The sequence below is a fragment of the Homarus americanus genome, unplaced genomic scaffold (genome assembly GCF_018991925.1).
Source record: "Homarus americanus isolate GMGI-L3 unplaced genomic scaffold, GMGI_Hamer_2.0 scaffold40248, whole genome shotgun sequence".
Classification (NCBI taxonomy): Eukaryota; Metazoa; Arthropoda; class Malacostraca; order Decapoda; family Nephropidae; genus Homarus; species Homarus americanus.
Window position 1 is genome coordinate 2,998,738 of NW_024712526.1, and position 22,352 is coordinate 3,021,089.

Here is a 22,352-nt window from a genome sequence, read left to right on the forward strand (position 1 = left end):
ATAGACAACCGATAAATGTATAAAAAATATATGATTTGACGTTGATGAATACCATGAAATGTGATTAATTACATGGACAATAAAGCCTGTAATATACTATATGAAACACACAATTTCTATTACACCTCATTTTATGAAAACTATATTTTTTATATTGCTCGTTACACAATATATTATATTTTTCCCGGGTAATTATTGATGACTAACCTACCGCAGATTTTTCATAGAAAACACTTTTAAAAATGCCACAATTTCACTGTGTTTTATAGTGGACACTCGTATTTTTGGCAAATGTGTTAAAAATTGGTTATTTCTTTAAATTTAACCTAACCTTAGTTGATAAGAAAATAAGCAGCAGAAGCGTTCTTAAAGACCTCACCAATCACATCAAAGTAACCTACCTAACCTTACCTAACTTCCTAGCCACGAGACTCCACCCTCAAGACCCCTATATATTAAACAGAAAGAACTTACTGTACGGTATAATTTTTCTTGTGGATGTGAGAGCAGCCGCCCAGTCCAAGCGGCTTATAACGTACACCGAGGTGCTAGACTAGCCGGAGTCTTGCGGCTAGAGCCCAGCTGTAGGCATTCATAGAAAACGGGAAATTTGTATCATAACAAATGGGAAATATCTACTTTCCGGGAAAGTTGGTTATCTACTTTCCCGAAAAGTAGATAGATTTTCTACATTTCGGGAAAGTAGATTATCGACTTTTTGGGGAAGTAGATTTTCGACTTTTGGGGGAAATATTACCTAATTTTGCAAAGTAGATAATCATAGAAAACGGGAAATTTGTATCATAAAAAATGGGAAATGTCTACTTTCCGGGAAAGTTGGTTATCTACTTTCCCGAAAAGTAGACAGATTTTCTACTTTTTGGGAAAGTAGATTATCGACTTTTCAGGAAAGTAGATTTTCGAATTTTGGGGGAAATATTACCTAATTTTGCGAAGTAGATTATCATAGAAAACGGGAAATTTGTATCATAAAAAATGGGAAATATCTACTTTCCGGGAAAGTTGGTTGTCTACTTCCCGAAAAGTAGACAGATTTTCTACTTCTCGGGAAAGTAGATTATCGACTTTTCGTGGAAGTAGATTTTCGAATTTTGGGGGAAATATTACCTAATTTTGTGAAGTAGATTATCATAGAAAACGGGAAATTTGTATCATAAAAAATGGGAAATATCTACTTTCCGGGAAAGTTGGTTATCTACTTTCCCGAAAAGTCGATAGATTTTCAGAAAATTCCCAAAAATTTTCCAAAATTTTCAGAAATTTTTCCAAAATTTTAGAAATTTTTCCAAAATTTGGCCAAATTTTCCGAAAAATTTCAGAAAATTCCCAAAAATTTTCCCAAATTTTCCCAAATTTTTCCAAAATTTCCGAATTTTTTCAAAAATTTTCCAAAATTTTCCAAAAAATTTCAGAAATTTTCAGAAAATTTTCCAAAAATTTCCGGAATTTTTTCAAAAATTTTCCAAAAATTTTCTCAAATTCTCAGAAAATTTTCCAAAAATTTCCGAAATTTTTCCCAAATTTTCCAAAAATTTTCCGAAAATTTTCCAAAATTTTCCCAAAAATATCCAAAATTTTCCGAAAATTTTCCCAAATTTTCAATAAATTTTCAGAAAATTTCCAAAAATTTTCTGAATTTTTCCCAAAAATTTCAGAAAATTTCCAAAAATTTTCCAAAATGTTCCGAAATTTTTCCAAAATATTCAGAAAATTTTCAGAAAATTCCCAAAAATTTTCGAAAATTTTCCGAAAAGTTTCCAAAATTTTCCAAAAATGTTCCCAAATTTTCAGAAAATTTTCAGAAAATTCCCAAAAAATTTCCGAAATTTTCAGAAAATTGTCCAGAATTTTCCAAAAAAATTTCCGAAATTTTCCGAATTTTTTCCAAAATTTTCCAAAATTTTCCGGAAATTTTCCAAAATTTTCCGAAATTTTTCCAATATTTTCAGAAAATTTTCAGAAAATTCCCAAAAATTTTCGAAAATTTTCCAAACATTTCCGGAATTTTTTGAAAAATTTTCCAAAAATTTTCCCAAATTTTCCGAAATTTTTCAGAAAATTTTCAGAAAATTCCCAAAAATTTTCAGAAATTTTCAGAAAATTGTCCAGAATTTTCCAAAAATTTCTCCCAAATTTTCAGAAAATTTCCCAAATTTTCCGAAAATTTTCCAAAAATTTACAGAAATTTTCCAAAAATTTTCGAAATTTTCCAAAATTTTCCAAAAAATTCCCTAGATTTTCCAAAAAATTCCCTAGATTTTTCAGAAAATTCCCTAGATTTTTCATAAATTTCCCCAGCTTTTTCAAAAATTTCCCCAGATTTTCCAAATTTTTTGAAAAATTTGGGAAATTTTCGGAAAATTTTCGAAAAATTTTGGAAAAATTTGCGAAAATCTAGGGAAATTTCTGAAAAATCTAGGGGAATTTTTGGAAAATCTAAGGAAATTTCTGAAAAATCTAGGGAAATTTTTGGAAAATCTGGGGAAATTTTTTAAATTTTTGGAAAATTTGTTGAAATTTTTGGAAAATTTTTGGAAATTTCCCCAGATTTTCCAAAAAATTCCCTAGATTTTCCAAAAAATTCCCTATATTTTTCAGAAAATTCCCTAGATTTTTCAGAAATTTCCCCAGCTTTTTCAAAAATTTCCCCAGATTTTCCTAAATTTTGGAAAAATTTGGGAAATTTTTTGGAAAATTTTGGAAAATTTTCGGAAATTTTTGGGAATTTTTTGGAAAATTTTGGGAATTTTTTGGAAAATTTTTGAAAATTTTCGGAAAATTTGGGAAAATTTTTGAAAAATTTGGGAAATTTTCGAAAAATTTTGGAAAATTTTTGGAAAAATTTGCGAAAATCTAGGGAAATTTCTGAAAAATCTAGGGGAATTTTTGGAAAATCTAGGGAAATTTCTGAAAAATCTAGGGAAATTTTTGGAAAATCTGGGGAAATTTTTTAAATTTTTGGAAAATTTGTTGAAATTTTTGGAAAATTTTTGGAAATTTCCCCAGATTTTCCAAAAAATTCCCTAGATTTTCCAAAAAATTCCCTAGATTTTTCAGAAAATTCCCTAGATTTTTCAGAAATTTCCCCAGCTTTTTCAAAAATTTCCCCAGATTTTCCAAAATTTTGGAAAAATTTGGGAAATTTTTTGGAAAATTTTGGAAAAATTTCGGAAATTTTTGGGAATTTTTTGGAAAATTTTGGGAATTTTTTGGAAAATTTTTGAAAATTTTCGTAAAATTTGGGAAAATTTTTGAAAAATTTGGGAAATTTTCGAAAAATTTGCGAAAATTTTTGGAAAAATTTGCGAAAATCTAGGGAAATTTCTGAAAAATCTAGGGGAATTTTTGGAAAATCTAGGGAAATTTCTGAAAACTCTAGGGAAATTTTTGGAAAATCTGGGGAAATTTTTTAAATTTTTGGAAAATTTGTTGAAATTTTTGGAAAATTTTTGGAAATTTCCCCAGATTTTCCAAAAAATTCCCTAGATTTTCCAAAAAATTCCCTAGATTTTTCAGAAAATTCCCTAGATTTTTCAGAAATTTCCCCAGCTTTTTCAAAAATTTCCCCAGATTTTCCAAAATTTTGGAAAAATTTGGGAAATTTTTTGGAAAATTTTGGAAAAATTTCGGAAATGTTTGGAAAATTTTGGGAATTTTTTGGAAAATTTTTGAAAATTTGGGAAAATGTTTGGAAAATTTTTGAAAAAATTCCGGAAATTTTTGGAAAATTTTCTGAAAATTTCTGAAAATTTTTGGAAAATTTGGGAAAATTTTCGGAAAATTTGGGAAAATTTTCGGAAAATTTGGGAAAATTTCTGAAAATTTTCTGAAAATTTGGGAAAATTTTTGGGAATTTTCTGAAAATTTTCTGAAAATATTGGAAAAATTTCGGAAAATTTTGGAAAATTTTGGAAAAATTTTGGAATTCGGAATATTTTGGAAAATTTTTAGAAAATTTTTGGAAATTTTCTGAAAATTTTCTGAAAAGTTTGGAAAAATTTCGAAAATTGTTGGGAATTTTCAGAAAATTTTCAGAAAATTTTGGAAAATTTTCGGAAAATTTCTGAAAATTTTTGGAAAATTTTGGAAAAATTTCTGCAAATTTCTGAAAATTTTTGCAAAGTTTTGGAAAATTTTGGAAAAATTTCGGAAATTTTTGGAAAATTTTCTGAAAAATTTTGGAAAAATTTCAGAAATTTTTTGAAAAATTTCTGAAAATTTTTGGAAAATTTTGGAAAAAATTCCTGAAAATTTTGGGAAATTTTTGGAAAATTTTTGAGAATTTTCTGAAAATTTTCGGAAAATTTGGGAAAATTTTTGGAAAATTTTTGAAAAAATTCCGGAAATTTTTGGAAGGTGGTCACAGATTGTTATGCAATAAGTATGTGGATGACACGCCATTAATGTAAGACGTCTGGTGCCCATCTGGGTAACCAACATTTTCGTTGTTCTTCTGAGGAAGACCAATTCATTTGTATGTTTTTTACCAGTATGCTTTATAAGGAATAAATTAATTAAGACATGTTATGGTTTCACCCTTCTTTCCCCTTATCGATCTGGTCAATGGAAAACCTAACCCAATGCCTAGTCCACTCTCCCCGCTACCTAACGAGTGACATACTGTCCAGAGGGGGTCTGGTGGCAGCGACCCTTAGAAATTATGATTAGATTAAAGTATTCCCCCTTAGGATTAGTGACCATAGGCTGGCAGTATACTCTCAGACTTGAAATTTGGTGGGATTAATTTCAGTAATTAAGTACATCCAGAAAAACACCACCCAATCACTGAGAAACCAATAGTTGGCGAGTACTGAAATAAGCATTGAGAAAAATTTCATTAAAATCTTCCAAGCATGATTATGATAACTAATTATTCCGCAATCGAACTGTCGATGATAGGATCGGAATCAGCATGTTCAAGAGTACCTATACTGTGATTTTGAACAAAATCGCGTATATCGAGTTTTGTCTCGACCCTGGAAAAAACGAGTAAGGGGGAACCCATACGAGTTTTTTCACCCAAATATGATTTTCTCTGAGACTTGAAATTTGGTGGGATTAATTTCTGTAATTAAGTGCATCCAGAAAAATATAACAACACCACCCAATCACCTGAGAAACCAATAGTTGGCGAGTACTGAAATAAGCATTGAGAAAAATTTCATTAAAATATTCCAAGCATCATTACGACCACTAATTATTCCGCAATCGAACTGTCGATGATAGGATCGGAATCAGCATGCTCAGGAGTAACTATACTGTGATTTTGAACAAAATCGCGTATATCGCGTTTTGTCTCGTCCCCGGAAAAAACGCTTATGTAGTAATGTCGCAAACTCCACCATTTAGTTCGACTTATTGTCCTAAAAATGAAAGGAAATCTGGAGATGCCTAAGTAAGGTTTAGTGCAGAAGCTGTGGCCAATACAACAACTACACCCTAAGTTAACGAGCTGCATGACCCAATGTCAAGGAATAGTCCGAGAAGACCGAACAACTCGCCAACTGCACTGGCTAACCATTACCCTGGAATGTGATCTGCAAATCGATTAACATCATGTTCCCAATTACTGCTGCGGTAGACAGAGGCAATTGGCGTAAGAAACTTGCCCACAGTTTCACCAGGCCCGAGGATCGAACTCGGGTCTGCTCGCCTGCGAGACGAGAATTCTGACCATTACTCCACAGGTCGTAAAACACACACACACACACTGTAAATAATTATCATTGGGTCAAAAACGTAAAATTAATAAACATTTCCCTGTGCGCCAGCAAGATTTATGTTATGCTTATTTTTCAACTCTTATTGTAAATTCTGGTAGATAAACTGAACTTTCTTCATAATTTTTTTATTCAGTTACATGCACATACAGTGGTCCCTTGGTTAACGAGCACAATTCGTTCCAGAAGGTTGCTCGTTAACCGAAACCATTGTGTTAATGGGTTTTTGGGTAATTGGTTCCAGCTCACGAAAAATTGCATAAAGTCAACAAAAAAGGTAGTAAAGTACACTTACTTTGAGGTGTGTATGTAGAAGGCTCCTGGATGATGATGATGATGATGATGTGAATTTGAAGTGGGAGGTGGAGGAGGAGAAGGGAGAAGAGAAGGAAGTGGAGGTGGAGGAGAAGCATTTTACTGCTTCTTGGAAGGTGAGTCACCTTCCATGAAAATGTCAGGACCCTCTGGACTGACAAATTCTCCAGCAGGAACATCCTCTCTCCTTCTTGAAGTGGAAGGCTGAGGGCTAGCATCTGTTTCCTGCTGCCTTTTAGTGAAGAAACTGTCAATTTTGGTTTGTGGGGCATCTCTACTCCTCATCATTAACTGATGTTTGAAGAAGGAGACCACTGTGTCCTCAACATTACACAAGGCAAGTTCTGTTTTTTCCACATTAGGGTGCCTTGAAGCCAGTTTCCTGAACTTCTCCCAGTAATGAATAACATCTTTCAAATCTGAAGTTGAAATATGGTCATCACTTTCCTTTTCCTCTTCACCACTGTCAGCCTCTAACATCTCATCTAGTTGCTGCAAGTCTTCAGGAGTAAGTTCCTGCTCATGAGACATCACAAGCTCTTCTACATCATCCTCCTCCACTTCAAGGCCCAATGACTGACCAATGGACACAATCTCCTGGTCCAACTCTGTTTCTTCCTCAAATCCCTCAAAATCATAGACTACTGATGGCCACAGTGCTTTCCATGAAGAATTGAGGGATCTAGTGGAGACTTCTTGCCATGAGGACACAATCAATTTTGCAGCCTCCAGGATGTTAAATTGTGTCTTCCAGAACTGTGCCAGTGTTAGTTCAGGATCAGTAGAAGATACTTGATGACACCTCCTGAACATTTTCTTCATGTACAGCTTCTTAAAGTTGCTGATCACATCCTGGTCCATTGGCTGTATGATTGATGTAGTGTTGAGAGGCAAAAACAACACTTTGACAAGGTCAAATTGAGACTCCAAAGTGCTGGCAAGTTGAGGGTCATGACCAGGGGCATTATCCATAAGGAGAAGAGCCTTTAAAGGAAGTTCATTGGTGGTTAAGTAGCGCTTCACAGAAGGGCAGAACACCTCAAAAGCCCATTCATTAAAGAGCTGTCTTGTCACCCATGCCTTACGGTTGGACTTCCAATAAACTCCAAGCCGTCCTCTTACCACTTTTTGTTGCTTGAACACCCTGGGGTTCTCAGAGTGGTAGACAAGCATAGGCTTCAGTCGGAAATCCCCTGAAGCATTGGCACCAAGCAATAGAGTGAGATGGTCTTTCATGGGTTTATGCCCAGGTAAAGAGGCTTCATCTCTGGTGATGAATGTCCTTTTGGGCATCTTTTTCCAGAACAGCCCAGTTTCGTCCACATTGAACACTTGCTGTGGAAGATAATTTTCTTCATCCACCAGTTCTTTAAATTCCACTAAAATTTTTGGTGCCCCTTCCTTATCAGCACTAGCAGCCAACACTAAAAATGTCACTTTTTTTCCTTAAATTTTTCGAACCAGCCCTTGCTGGCCCTAAACTCTTCAAACTCTGTGCCTGAAAAACCAGGTTGATCTGCCTTTAAATGTTCGTAAATCTCCCTGGCTCTTTCACAAATAAATTCGGTCGAAACTGAATCACCTTTAATCTGTTTTTCCCTAATCCAAATTAGAAGTAACCTCTCTGTTTCTGCTATTAGGGATCTACCTTTAAACACTCTGGTAGATTTGTCTCTCACTTTCACTTCCTTGAATTTGTCTTTCTGTGAAAGAATTGTCGACACAGTTGATGTCGACATGCCATATTCTTTGCTAAGCACATTTGTTCTAATGCCTTCTTCATGTTTCTTAATAATTTCCTGTTTAACCTGGATTGAAATCGCCTTTCTAGATTTCTTTAAATAGTAAGGAATTTAAGCCCTAGAACCGATTACTGTATTGGCGGACTAATACGACAGCTAGTGTGTAAGAGAAAACATGTTGAGGGGCGCTCGTAAGGAATTCGTTAATCGAGGGATTGAACTGAAGTTAAGAATCTTATGGAAGGTAATTCATTAACCGAAATTTCGTTAACTGAGGCGCTCATTAACCGAGGGATCACTGTATGGTCCTACATACATAATGTGCAAAAAAAATAATACAGGACAATAATAATTATCCTTAGGTCATACACATAAAATTAATAAACATTTCTTTGTGTGCCACCGGGAGGGGGAGAATTCTCAGTTGGGCTGGGTTGAAGGAGGCCATATGTGACTCGATCAGCCTCTGCAAATCTCTGCGGTGTTAAACTTTCGAGAATTGATTTAATAGACACCTCAGTGGCTCCAAAATATCATGTTTAAGTGAATTTGGTAGATGTACACTATGTGTATGAGTGAGCTACTTTAGAGCTGTAGGATGGCTTTGAAATTTAGGAGTGTTTTTGGTAAGGTGGGGGGGGGGGGGTACTTTTTGGGGTCCACATGATGCATCCCGTATCTCCCCATGTTATAAAGGGTTCACTCTACACAGTGTTTTCTGGGATGCAACCCCCCTGCATTAAGTGTATGTGATTTCCATCCAAGGTGAGGCTACCAGTAGTTCTGTATTTCCATATTACCCACTAGTATACTGTATTGTAAAAACCCAACTGGCAAACAAACATCAAGAATTTAGGATAAAACACCTATTTTTACCTATTCCTGTTTGTCAGGCCTATGAAAGATGCCCTTGGTTGATTTATTTATTGTATTCTATGGTGACCCAGACAAGTTAAGCTCAAGTAAAGACACATTGCCATAGTGATCCCTAACATTCCCATGGTACTCTTGATCTACTGTAGTTGCTACTTTCCAAAGTACAAAAGAAGAGTGGAAGACTAAACCACCTGCTCAGTTCTCATCCATAAAAGGGGATTTCAGGATTAATTTTACTTATACGATCATGAAGTTATGCAGATGACCTATGATTACAGAAGCCAAATAAATCACAGGAAGAGGAGAAAATAAGGTGCTAACTGAGACCAGGCAAGGCTCTGGGCATGCACATGTACTACAGGATTCCACTCTGTTGTAAAATACCAGTGACTTACACTACTGGCTTCCATCCCCACTGTGAGTCCAATATGGGTTGATTTACCACACCCATAAGTAAGGGAATACTTGGGCCACAGATGTCTACATCCAAGAGTCCAACACGGTGGCCATCACTTGCTAATATCTGAGACATCATTGCTGCTATGCTAGATTTACCTGTAAAAATAGAGAATCTTCCTTCAGGAAATCTTTCTAATTACATCAAATTTTCTTCACTCTAGCTAGTTTGAAGTTATTCTTTATGGATGAATGTACAAAAATGTGAAGGACACTTCTGTTTACCAAAGAAAGAACATTTTACAGCTAAAGTACAGTAATATCTCCGTCAGCCGGAATCCTTCAAACCCGGAACTCTCTGATGGCCAGAATTGAATTTTTCTCGGAAAATCATTCCCAAAGCTAGAATTTTCCGGAAAATTCCTGCTTAGGGAATAATTTTCTGAGGAGCACATTTTCCGGGAATTCCGAGAAAATTTTCCATTACCCGGAAAATTCCGAGGATGGGGGATTTTTTGTTCAACCTCAGAATGCGACGCTTAGCTTTTAACCTAGGTATGTTAATGCCTAGCAATAACTCGCCAGGCCAACATACAGGCAATTAAAACATCTAATAATTACTTAATAAGTAATATTAGGAGGACACGTTGCTACCTGGCATTTAATTGCAATTGTCGAAACCCCTCCTTCACCCCCCACCACACGCACTGCCACCGTCATCTCTTGCCTGGCGATTCAGCTGTAAATACACACGAAGGAGAGTTCTGCGAATTTGTGTTGTAATTGCTGAAATACTAAGCTCCCAGAGGCTTTTATATACGGTATTTGTACAGGTACTTATTAGCACAGTGATGAAGTACGTAGAGTGTCTTTTATTTTATGTCTCTCAATTATTGTATTTGGGACAATTTCTTATATGATCTCTGGTCAGCATCATGGCGACCACAACACGTCTTCTTTGTGAAGTCGTTTAGATCGTTGTGACTATCCCTTGCCTTTAAGTAACTCAGGGAATGTCCCTGCGCCCTCCCGGGCTCATCTTCACTGAAAGGGAATATGTGGTTATATCTATTTATTTATACATATATATGTATACTGTTTACGATTTTCTTTGTCCCAATTATTCATGTGCTAGTATGAATGCCATGACTGTCTCTCTTCCTACTCTTATGTTCATTCACAAAAAACCTTTGGGCTTCTGCCCTCGGTTTTCTAATTGCTATCAGCATAAAGGACAGAGTTGAGTTTTCTCTTCATAACTTTATTATATTGATGTCCTCAGTAGCGGGTTCAGCCTTTCCAGGCGAACTTTAGCGAGGCTGCTAGACTTAGCGTTCCTTCCGGAATGTTGACCTTCCGGTCATCCTAGCAATCTAGAGTTATGTTGAAATGGACTTTACATTCTTATATGGGTTATATGAGAACAATTCAGGGTGGATTTTTCAACCCAATAAGTATTGCTAGAGTAATAGTGAACGCTGTTGCCAATAGAGCGCTATGTTAGCGATTCAGCACTGTCAACCCTGCCGGGTGATAGTGCGCACGTAGAAATTTTTGCTTAAGTTATGACTTGGGGGATAATGTTTGTGCCCCTGATTGGCGACAAATAGAGATCTTGATGATCCCTCTTAATAAAATTTTCTAAATGAAATTATTTTATGTAAAAAAAAAAATTCATCGAGCTAAGGGATACTTGAGATAAGAGTCGGGAGAGAGATGCATCATGGCGAGTTAATTGTTTATAATTGTAAAACGAGATCTTAATGAATTAATTTACTAATAATATGACAATTTTGAGTCATATTGATTAAGTTTGGGAGAAAATGTTTTCTCCCTTATATTTTTATAATGATATAATGTGACTCATCGTGTTCCTCCTAGTTTAGATGAGTGATGTGCAACTGGAGGACGAAGGACAGGAGTCCGGGCCTATGTATGATGGAGGGGACTATGGAACTGTCCCTGAGGAGCTAGTACAAGTATTGAGTGGTGAGCTACAAGGACTGGAAAGTTCAGCTCATACACTACATACAAGGAAATGTCTGTCAGTAGAGAATGTGAATTTAATAGTAGTAGTTTCACCCAAGACCCAAGGGGGCCATACTACATGTAATTATAAAAAATGTAGAGCCACTTGGATTACTAAGATAGATCCTCATGTGGCCTGCATAATTCATGGCAGCTGTGTCTCAAATAACCTATTTTCACCAATGGATTGTTCAGTTTGTTATGATCAAATTTTTCAATTTCATCAAGCTACAGGTGATAAGAAAGAATTATTGCAGATCCAAATTAAAAATAGGTGGAATAAGGCCTTGAAGAGTAAATTTTTAAATGTAAAACAATGGAAAGATCCCAAGTTGGCAGAAAGTTTAGGTTTATTGGTGTTAGGTAAGAGACTTAATCCCCACTTAGACAAGCCAGCTTCTGCTATAAAAAAAAAAAAAAAAAATTAAGTTATTGGACCTTCCAGACAATGGGGCAGGAGGAAGTCTACAAAACCTCTATCTACTCAGTCTGATTTCAGTGGATTCCAGGATCAGGACGATAGGCTGGTTCTAATCATAGTATTCAGTCTCTTGAGCAGGAAGAACCTGTTGAGACTGACTTCATCCTATCCACATTTTGGCAACGACTTCCACCTGGGGCAAGAGTGTTGGTTGCTATGAGTGGAAACAGGCTGCTGTCAACTGCCACGCAGCTGATGGATAACATTGAGTGTAAGGATGATCCCAACAGGCCTTGGGTAACATTGATAAGATCGAAGTCTTCTTTGTTTTCGACCACATGAATCTGTGGATTCCTTATTCAAGGTATTTTACGAAAATGTTTCTAAACTTCCTGATATCTCAGCACTTACAAAGAGACAAGAAGGACAAGCAACTGTGGGTCATCATTCATTGTTTTTGGAAGGTGATACAGGTTGTACCTCATTCGTATTCTGGGCAACATAGAGGACACTATGCTCTTTCCACGCTAACCTGACCCATAGGCCATGCCCCTCTTCTATACTAATAGCTGATTGGTTCATAGAAAATTCAAACTAAATGTGTTCACAATTGGTAAGCAGATCTGTTCTTACCTAAAATAATGTTAAATATTTGGACAATCAAAATGCAAATCATTTCAAGGCACTAGCATTTCAGAGAGAATCTTCAAAATTTATAAATATTTATTATAAAAGGTCGATTTAAATATGCGTTTATATACATGCAGTCTGGGGGGGGGGGAGGTAAGACTCCCAGGGGAACCAATCGGCTATTTGTAGCTATAGACAAGGGGCGTGGCTTATGGACCAGGTTAGCGTGGAAATACTATAGCTACATCACGTTAACCATATTCAGAGTTCAAAAACAGATAAGCATGCCCAAGCACCAAAAACAGGTACACACACACACAGTCTTCAGATACATCAAACTCAGAAATAGAGGCACACTGAACCCTGGAGTTATCTCCCCTGAACCCCACTCCGGCTCACTGCCAAAACCAAGGACCTCTAAGCACACAATTTTTAAGCCCTGTCCCGGCCACCATGGAGCAAAACAAGGTAAATAACCATATAATTTCATATTTTTTTAACTTTTAAACTAGTGTGAGTAAAAAAACATATTATTTTTATCCCTTTCCCTTGCATACCAGATACAGTACTGTATACTTTTAAGTCCTGCCAGAGTGACTGCTTTCTACTGTCGTCATCAAACTCATGGGCAGGTGGCACAGACTGATCTTCAAACCAAACTCTTAGAAGTCTTCTATATACTGTACTCCCTCACTGAGTCTCTTCCCTTAGTAATTTTTGTAACACTAGATGGAAATAAAGGGTGATCAAGTACCAGTATACAGACTATGAAAAAATAATACAGTAATACCCCGATTTACGCGGTCAATTGAACCCGCGGAGTAGCGCGTAAAACGAGAAACGCGTAAATGGAATAACAGAACATATGGGATCAATTAAAATAGAGACTGGGCAGACTCCCAAACTCCACTTTTTCCGACACAATACCGACATAATACCTACGTTCTAGTAAAAATAACATCTTAATTTTATGATGGTATGCACACACATTTAATATTTTAAGAGAAATACAGTCCCCATGTTAATGTCCATTCAAATAATGGACTCAACTTCCCCCCACCCCCCTCTTCCCACGCTCACTGGCTCCTTCCTCTCTGAGAAATGTTTGGGTGAAAACACTAGATTTTAAGGTACAGTGAACCCTCACTTTACACGGTCAATTGAACCCACGGAGGCCCGCGTAAAGTGAACAACATAGCATATGGGATTAAATGAAATAGAGACAAGCTGACCCCCAAACTCCACTTTTTCCGACACAATACCTGTTCTAGTAAAAATAACAACTTAATTTTATGATGGTACATGCACACAATTAATACTTAAGAGAAATAGAGAAATACAGTCGCCAAGTTAATGTCCATTCAAATAATGGACTCAACTCCCTCCCCCTTTTCTCACACTTGCTGGCTCTTTCCTCTCTGAGAAATGTTTGGGGGAAAACCACTAGATTTTAAGGTATAGAAATAAATAATACCTCAGACTAAAGCTAGGATAATATAATTGACATTGCTGGATTCCTTGTAAGACCAGGAATATTTTGAATATAAATGTCATATATTTTGCACAAAAGATAACATATTTACTCAGAGTAAACAAAATACTTACATTAGATCTAAAATTTGTATGTCTAATGCAAAATCTATGATGTTTATATTCAAAATGATCATCAAATTGTAAGAATTCCAGCAATGTAAATTATATTCTGGCTGGGTAATTTGTATGAATTTTATGAGCTAAAACAAATATCTTCAGTTAATAAAAAAAAATAAATATTCTTCACGACACTATCTGTCAATCAAAACACCCCACCTTGCCTCCCCCCCTCTTCCAACCTCGCCAGATGGTCGGTCAGTCCCTCCCTCCCTCCCATCCCCACCAACCCTCCCTACCAGAGAAATGTTTGGGAGAAACCAGAATATTTACCTTTTTAGTAATAAATAATAACTCAGACTAAAGTTAGGATAATATAATTGACATTGCTGGATTCCTTGTAAGACCCGGAATATTTTGAATATAAATGTCATATATTTTGCACAAAAGATAACATATTTGCTCTGAGTAAACAAAATACTTAAAGTAGATCTAAAATTTGTATGTCTAATGCAAAATCTATGATGTTTATATTCAAAATGATCATCAAATTGTAAGAATTTCAGCAATGTAAATTATATTCTGGCCCGGTAATTTGTATGAATTTTATGAGCTAAAACAAATACCTTCAATGAATAAACAAAATATACTTACCGAAATACTATCTGTCAATCAAAATACCCCACCTCCCCCCCTCTTCCCACCTGCTCCCTGGGTCCCTCCCTCCCTCCCTCCCTACCCCTCACCCCCACCTTCCCTCCATACCAGAGAAATGATTGGGTTATAACAGTATATTTACATTTATAGTAATAAATAATACCTCAGACTAAAGTTAGGATAATATAATTGACATTGCCGGATTCCTTGCAAGACCAGGAATATTTTGAATATACACGTCATATATTTTGCACAAAAGATAACATATTTGCTCTGAGTAAACAAAATACTTGCAGTAGATCTAAAATTTGTATGTCTAATGCAAAATCTATGATGCTTATATTCAAAATGATCATCAAATTGTAAGAATTCCAGCAATGTAAATTATATTCTGGCCGGATAATTTGTATGAATTTTATGAGTTAAATAAAAAAATTATACTTCACCCGCCTATATGAGTAGATGCACCGCGTAAAGTGGGAATTCCGGTTCTGGCAGGGTACCGCGTAAATGTAGAAACGCGTAAAGTGAAACCGCGTAAAGCGAGGGTTCACTGTATAGTAATAAATAATACCTCAGAGTACAGTTAGGATAATATAATTGACATTGCTGGATTCCTTGCAAGGCCAGGAATATTTTGAATAGAAACATCATATATTTTGCACAAAAGATAAAATTTTGGCTTTGTAATCAAAATTCTTAAATTAGATCTAAAATTTGTATGTCTAATGTAAATTCCATGATGTTTATATTTAAAATAATCAAAATCTTATAAGAATTCCAGCAATGTAAATTATATTCTGGCCGGGTAATCTGTATGAATTTTATGAGCTAAAACAAATATCTTCAGAAAATAAACAAATTATTATTCACCCAGATACTATCTGTCAATCAAAATACCCCACCTACGCTCCCCCCCCCTCCTTCCCCCCCTACCAGAGAAATGTTTTGGAGAAAACAGTATATTTAAATTTTTAATAATAAATAAAACCTCAGACTAAAGTTAGGATAATATAATTGACATTTCTGGATTCCTTGCAGGTCAGGGAATATTTCGAATATAAACTTCATATATTTTGCACAAAAGATAAAATATTTGCTTATTTTCATGATCTCCTTAAATTACATCTAAAATCTGTATGTCCAATGCAAATGTTAAGATGTTTATATTTAAAATGATCACCATCTTGTAAGGATTCCAGCAATATAAATTATATATTTTATGAGCTAAAAACATATATATACATCTTCAGTAAATAAACAAATTATACTTCACCCGCGTAAATGAGTAAATTCACTGAATAAATCGGGCATCCCGGTTCTGGCAAGGTACCGGGTAAATGACCAAACGCGTAAACGAGAACCGCGTAAATCGAGGTATTACTGTACAGTACTGTACCTGTTTAATTCTTATAAAGAAAAAGTATTGATGTCTTGTATGTAAAAAGATATACCACAAGGCAATAAAATATTCTGATGACACAAGTTTATGAAAATATTCTACCACTTGTTTTCCATTTTGTTATAAAATAACTTTATTACACTTATATCAAGAAGGAAATACTGTACAGAGGTTTCCCTCGAGATATGAACATTCGTGATACGATAATTCGTTTATACAAATTTCCTAAATTGACACCACTATTTTGAAAAACGAAAGCTTCCCCCGATAATGCGAATTTGGATCCTGGCAAAAATTCAAATTTCATATGCCGGGAGTCAGCTGGCGCGGCCATCTTGGGGAAAGATGCACAGAGACATACGAGGTGTGATCCAAAAGTTCCCGGACTGGCTTCAAAAAATCTTTATTTTTCAAGATATTACAGTGAAACTTTAATCACCCAGAAAATATTCTTCAGAGGCCTCAATGCAGTGCTGAATCCCTTCCTCCCACTTCTGGAAGCAGATCTGGAAGTCCTTGTTGGTGAGGCTGGAGAACACCTTCTGCCATGCGTCCTGGATCTCCATTCTGTCCATGATCTTCTTTCCCTTGAGGTTCAACTTGATCTTTGGAAACGGCCAGAAGTCACAGGGAGCCAGATCTGGAGAGTATGGAGGATGAGAGGCCACTGGGATGCCATGCTTTGTCAGAAAATCATTCACAGTGAGGGCGGTGTGCGCGGGTGCGTTGTCCTGGTGAAGAGCCAATTGCCAGTCGTCAGTCAAAATCTGGTTAACATTTCCATATGAAAGGTCCAACCTCTCGGCAATCTCGCGGGTGGTCCCCTTACGCTCTTCATGGACAAGCTGGTAATTTTTCTGGACATTTTCATCATTTCTCTTGGTGGAAGGTCGCCCAAAACAAAGCTCATTTTCAAAGGAAGTACACCCTTCTTTGAAGTGCTTGTGCCCCTGAAAACTTGAGCCCTGGACATTGCTTCATCTTTGTAGACTTCCTTGGTCATTTCATGGGTTTCTGCACCAATTTTTCCAAGTCTGAAGCAAAATCTGATGGCACAGCATTGCTCGATACTTCCCTCCATGTTGAGGGTTGAGTGACGACTGACTTGACTTAGCAGATGGGCTGGTACACACACTCACACAAAGCTGCACTATGACCGGTTGGTGACACAAATTCCCGCCAAATCGACGCAGTAAACAACTTATACCCAAGGTGAGAAACTGCTGATGATTCGAATTCGATATCTGCTAAGAGAAGTTTTATGAAGCCAGTTCAGGAACTTTTGGATCACACCTTGTATTCTCACTACCTGATCATATACCTCCTCGTCCTCCCTCCAACATTTCCTACAAGCCCATATCCTTCCATTCATTGTGTGTGTGAAGTGATTTCTCTTTACCTGAAGAAACCATGAATGGCAGTGACAGCCCTACCAAGATTGGGAAAGATCTTGGTCTGGCTGCTTCTACTCTGGCTACAATTCACAAGCATGCAGACAGCAGTGATGAGGTGGGCAAACCCTCCTTATCGTGCCGAGTAAGGCCCTTACTCAGCCCACCCTTGCTCACCCCTTTGTGGTGGTGAGCCCAGACTGCCCTCGCATAAGGTAATGTACCAAAGTTTAACTGTATTTTCATGTGTTGGGTAATAAATTAGAGTAGCTGTCTATTATTTCTTATTGGTTAGGTAGGCTTTGTTCTCGTTTGTGAACCGATTTCATGTTTTTGGGGGTATGATATTGGGATTGGGATATTTTTGTCATTGGGGAACCTAACCCTATTTTTTCTCATATGTTTATCTATTTGTGATACAAAAATTCACCTAACGAATGATTTTTTTAACCTAACCCATTCGTATATCGAGGAATACCTGTACAGTACTATAAAAGTACCTATTACATCAAAAACTGGTATTGTACTGAATAATGAAAACAGAAAAAAGTCAACAATACATACCAACACCTCCTTTTCCAGAGAGCACTAAAATCTTGTGCTTAATTGCTCTTAATCTTGTATCAATTACTTGCTGATCTGGGTCTGGCTTACTAACTGAAAAGGAAATCCTGTATAATACAGTAATGCTTAATATATCCAGGCATACTGTGCAATACTGTACCTGATGCACGCATTCTTTAAAAGTGCAACATTAAGTTAAACAATGTACTGTATTGTATAGTGAATACAAGTTTACCAAAGACTTAATGATATAAATAAGGGTAATTAGATGATTATAAGTTAAAACAATTATTTAAAGATAAAATTCTCTGTACTGTATATGTCAAGAGGGTAACAAATAGCATTAAGTTGGTTAAGGAATCTATATATAGAGGCTGGGATGGGAAGTTGAGTAGTTATTAAGACAAAGATGTAGTACTGCCTGCCTTTTCATCTAAGGTTGGATATCTAAATTATTGGTCCAATGACAGCTAGAGAGCTTTCTTCTTCTGTTTGTACAGCTCCTTGTAGCAGTTAATGTCATAGGTTATTAACTTGTTAACTGTAGAGGTGTGTTTTCTTGTTGGATCACTCACTGACTATGGCAGGTAAAACAAGAACTCTGGATATGTCAACAGCTCATTCACCAGGTTCAGAATGCCTTAAACATTTATTTGAACCTCTAAATTAATATATTTCCTTGTATTTTTTTACCAGAAGCACAAATACCACTTGCTGGGCATCTTACTCTCATTTTACAGAGTTTTGGTAAGGTTTTACTCAATGTAAACATACAAGATCAAATTGTTTATGGTGGTGATGTGTGAACTGGTGCTGAGAAGGGAAGTGCTACAGGATATCAGCTACCCAAAGCAGACCACTGCTATTGTGTGGTTTTTTATTACATATTTTCTTTAATTCATCACGAATGTACTCTACGTATAGCAAGGCAACTTATTGAGAGGTATATCTGTAACTTTGGTGGCTCCATAGGTCAGTTGGTAAATTGTTTCACAAAGGAGCATGTGAAGATAATCAAATGGCATGACAGTTAATGGAGTAGAGTATTTACGGAAAACAACTAAATGAAAAATATTTTCATACCTTGAGACAGACAGAGTTCTTTACCAGGACAACCCTCACATACCCTGGCTGTGCCAGCATCCCTCTGTAATAAGAAACATTTGTGTTATGAGATAATAAAGCCAAAAACCACATTAAAAAATATGCTTTCAATTTCCAAGACATCAAATTGGATCATACTGTATAAAGATTAGGAACCCCCACTTATTTCACGTGATGATTAAGCACCCTAATTCTAACGTAACATAATAGTATCTCATGCAAACTAGCCTACCCCCCCATTTAGTGATAGGGTGTTTAATCAATCATCAGGTGAAATAAGCAGGGGGATCGTAATCTTTATGAAATCCAACAAATCATACAACTATATTGTAGAGTAACTGCACTATGTTGTTAAAGTCATGCACTAAGTATTCCTACTGGCAGCCTAATCATGCTCAGAGAAGTATTGAGACATAAGTACAGTCTTTTTCATGTTAGCTGTCATCTAGAATAGCTGTGGGTAATCTAGGAGCAGCAACAAGTGAATGAATCACTTGTACTCTACCTTCCCCGACCAAGTGCTTATCTGTGATGGATTATTTATATTATACTATGTCAGGTGCAGTAGTGTACTAACATTATATGTATGCCTGGCAGGTTATAATATGCCTAAAAGGATAACTTACATAATCCCAATTTTTGGTGAGCAAATAACTCGTTCAGAAAAAAAAAATAGTGACATAGACATGTGGTATAGAGCCTCTACTGGAGCTGAAAATTTTGAAACATCTTATGATAAACAGATTACTGTGCAGTAGCAGACATTACAATACCGTATCTGGTGGGCATTCTTCAATTTCTACATCTTCTATATCACAAAGCTGGGTTGACATACTGTTGGATATACTGTAACTTGTTCCTGTGGAAATACAGTATTGTAAATAAATTGTCTTTGGGTCTTGGACCAGTGTCATTCATAAATCTTCTTTATATTTTCTTTGGTACACTAATAACAAATTGCATGACACAGAATACATCTTGCATCTATAATAACAATATTTCGGTTATCTAGTAATGTACTGTACCTGTATCACATTTTATAGCATTCAGAAAAATTTTATTTAAAAATTGATCCAAATTTATGTTTTAGCAGAACCCATAGTCAGGTGGCTCTTGTATTACATCCTGCATAATGGGGGACTGTGATGTACAGTACCTTCTGGCATCCTTATTTACAAGTCATGAAGTTTTAGTAATCAATTTAAGGTGTATCAAGAGCCCCTCCCTCCCTACTACAGTACATAGTCACCCTGAAAGTTTACCCCTGGGGGCTAGGAGGTCTTTTCAGCACTAAGCCTATCCAATAAATAAACTGCAGGTCAAGGATATATCGGCTACCTTTGAATTCCATGATCAGTAAGTCATTCATAATTCAGTTCCAGTTAACTATCTGAAATGGCTGGTTGTGAACTCTGCCTAGTAAATAGGATTTTAGGATCAAACCTATATTTCTAACTTGACAAGAGAGAAGAGGAGGCACTACAAAACCTCTTGAGGCTTAAACTGAAGTCAAACTTGTTTTATTGCTGTCTATTAAAACCCACAGATTTCACTTCCTATTTTAGTACTATACTGCACTACAATACAGTACAGTATACAGTTATACAGTGTTACCAGTAACCTGGAATGGTCAGCAAACAAGTGTAGTCAGTACAGGGGTATTCGAACCCCAATAATACATGTACAATATGTCTTTATTGAGATGAGTCAGGTAAAAAGCACCACCTCATTCACAAACAAGTTACTGTGCATATCACATCAGGTACAGTCGGCCAAGGATGCATCGACCCCCACCCTGGCTCTTGTATTCATAATTTTACATGGCAATACAGTACTTGGTTATTTAAGATCGTGATAATTTTCCAAATGTTTGTATATTTGCTTAAATAATGAAGGAATTATATTAATGAATTGGCAACTCAACTACAACCAGCGCTACTACAAGATTCTTAGCTCCAATTCCTTCATTATTTAAGCAAATATACGAACATTTGGAAACTTGTCATCATCTTAAATAACAATGAATAGTTTATTCTTAAAAAAAATTCTACCTTTGGATTGTTTAATATCAATTGATCCACCAATTACAATCCCCATTACATACAGCCTAGCTTTACCAAATACTGCCAGGTAAAATTGCCAGGACAAGAGCCAGGGTGGGGGCCGATGCATCTTTGGTGGACTGTACATAGTAAATAGATGAAGAATTCAACAATAAAGAGAAAAGAGAACCCATGAATTGCCCACTCTGCAACTAATAAACTCTAGTTCAAGCAAAGACCCCATAAAACCCATTGGAATTTTGAAGCTCTTAGGAAAAATTTGGAACATTTTACCTTTCCAACTTATGCTGTGGAAGTGAAAAGTATGTTTTGGATATGTCTGTTGGCAGTCAACTAAGATAGACTTGGGGTAACAGATTTATGGTCATTACAAGTACAGAACAGTAAATTATTTACTCTCATCAAGCATGGAAGGAACTCAACCACAAGGTCTTAATGTCTATCATTTTAAATACAGTATTTATATAAAATCAACTGTTTATCATATGAAATACAAACATTTGTCAGACTGTGCTTGAATTATTGTTTATAATTTGGTATCAATGTCAATTCTCAATTATCAGTACACTAGTTCAAAGAGATTTTGTTGGCCAGCTATTATGTACAAACCACAACAAGGAACTCCAATTTAAAAAAAAAAAAATCAATCACTTTCTGGGAGGCTCTACAAATAACAGTAGAAATGGTATAGAAATAGCCAAGGTGTTGAGTATGAAAATCTATATACCTTGTAGTATACTGTACCACTACCTTATTTACTTCACTGAATCCTCTATGCCACTTGTCAGTCAGTTTTCTGTTATACATGGACTTGTATACAGTGCAGTACTTGTACAGTACAAATACAGTGCCAAGTACAGTACACTAGTACAGTACATAAATATGTGTTTATCACTGGAGGGCTCCAGGCAATTACAGTACTGTATACCCAAACACTAACTTTTGAAATTTTAAATTGAAGCTTAAGTATTGTGCAAAAATGAAAAATTATGAATTTTGTCGCTAGAGACAATGTGGGTACATCACGCTCTATACAACCTGAGCCTTTTTTTTTTTTAATAATTTCACCACTTATCAGCTTACTAGCCATTAGAGTGGTTAGTCTGTACAATACTCTTTTACTTTGCTATGCCCTTTATTTTTCAGCGTTAATATTGGAAGAAACAAGAGCACCGTACCTTCATAAGACCTGCTGTGTTTGGTAAGGTCACACTGGATAGCACCCTTCTCACATCTGTTCTGGGCAGGGAATCAACCCAGAACACAATGGTGATAGATATAAGTACAGTATACACATTACTGGTATACCATGAAGCACAAGGAGGTATTGTGGTTGGTGCTGCACTCAACTGCCATCACTTCCCCAGTTGGTGTTAGATGCGTGCACTCAACTGCCATCACTTCCCCAGTTGTACAGTAAAGTTAGATGCGT

General features: G+C 36.1%; 1 protein-coding gene across 1 annotated transcript; it reads right to left on the reverse strand.

Annotated features, from left to right (window-relative positions):
• Positions 1–9,069: 9,069 nt before the first annotated feature.
• Positions 9,070–22,146, reverse strand: LOC121860900 (cytosolic Fe-S cluster assembly factor nubp1-like; the record flags this gene model as incomplete). Its single annotated transcript, XM_042358267.1, is given in 5 exon segments — positions 9,070–9,229; positions 17,754–17,846; positions 18,837–18,900; positions 19,631–19,716; positions 22,099–22,146. Coding segments are annotated over 4 exon segments (377 nt in total), but the record flags the coding sequence as incomplete, so codon positions are not given.
• Positions 22,147–22,352: the final 206 nt, after the last annotated feature.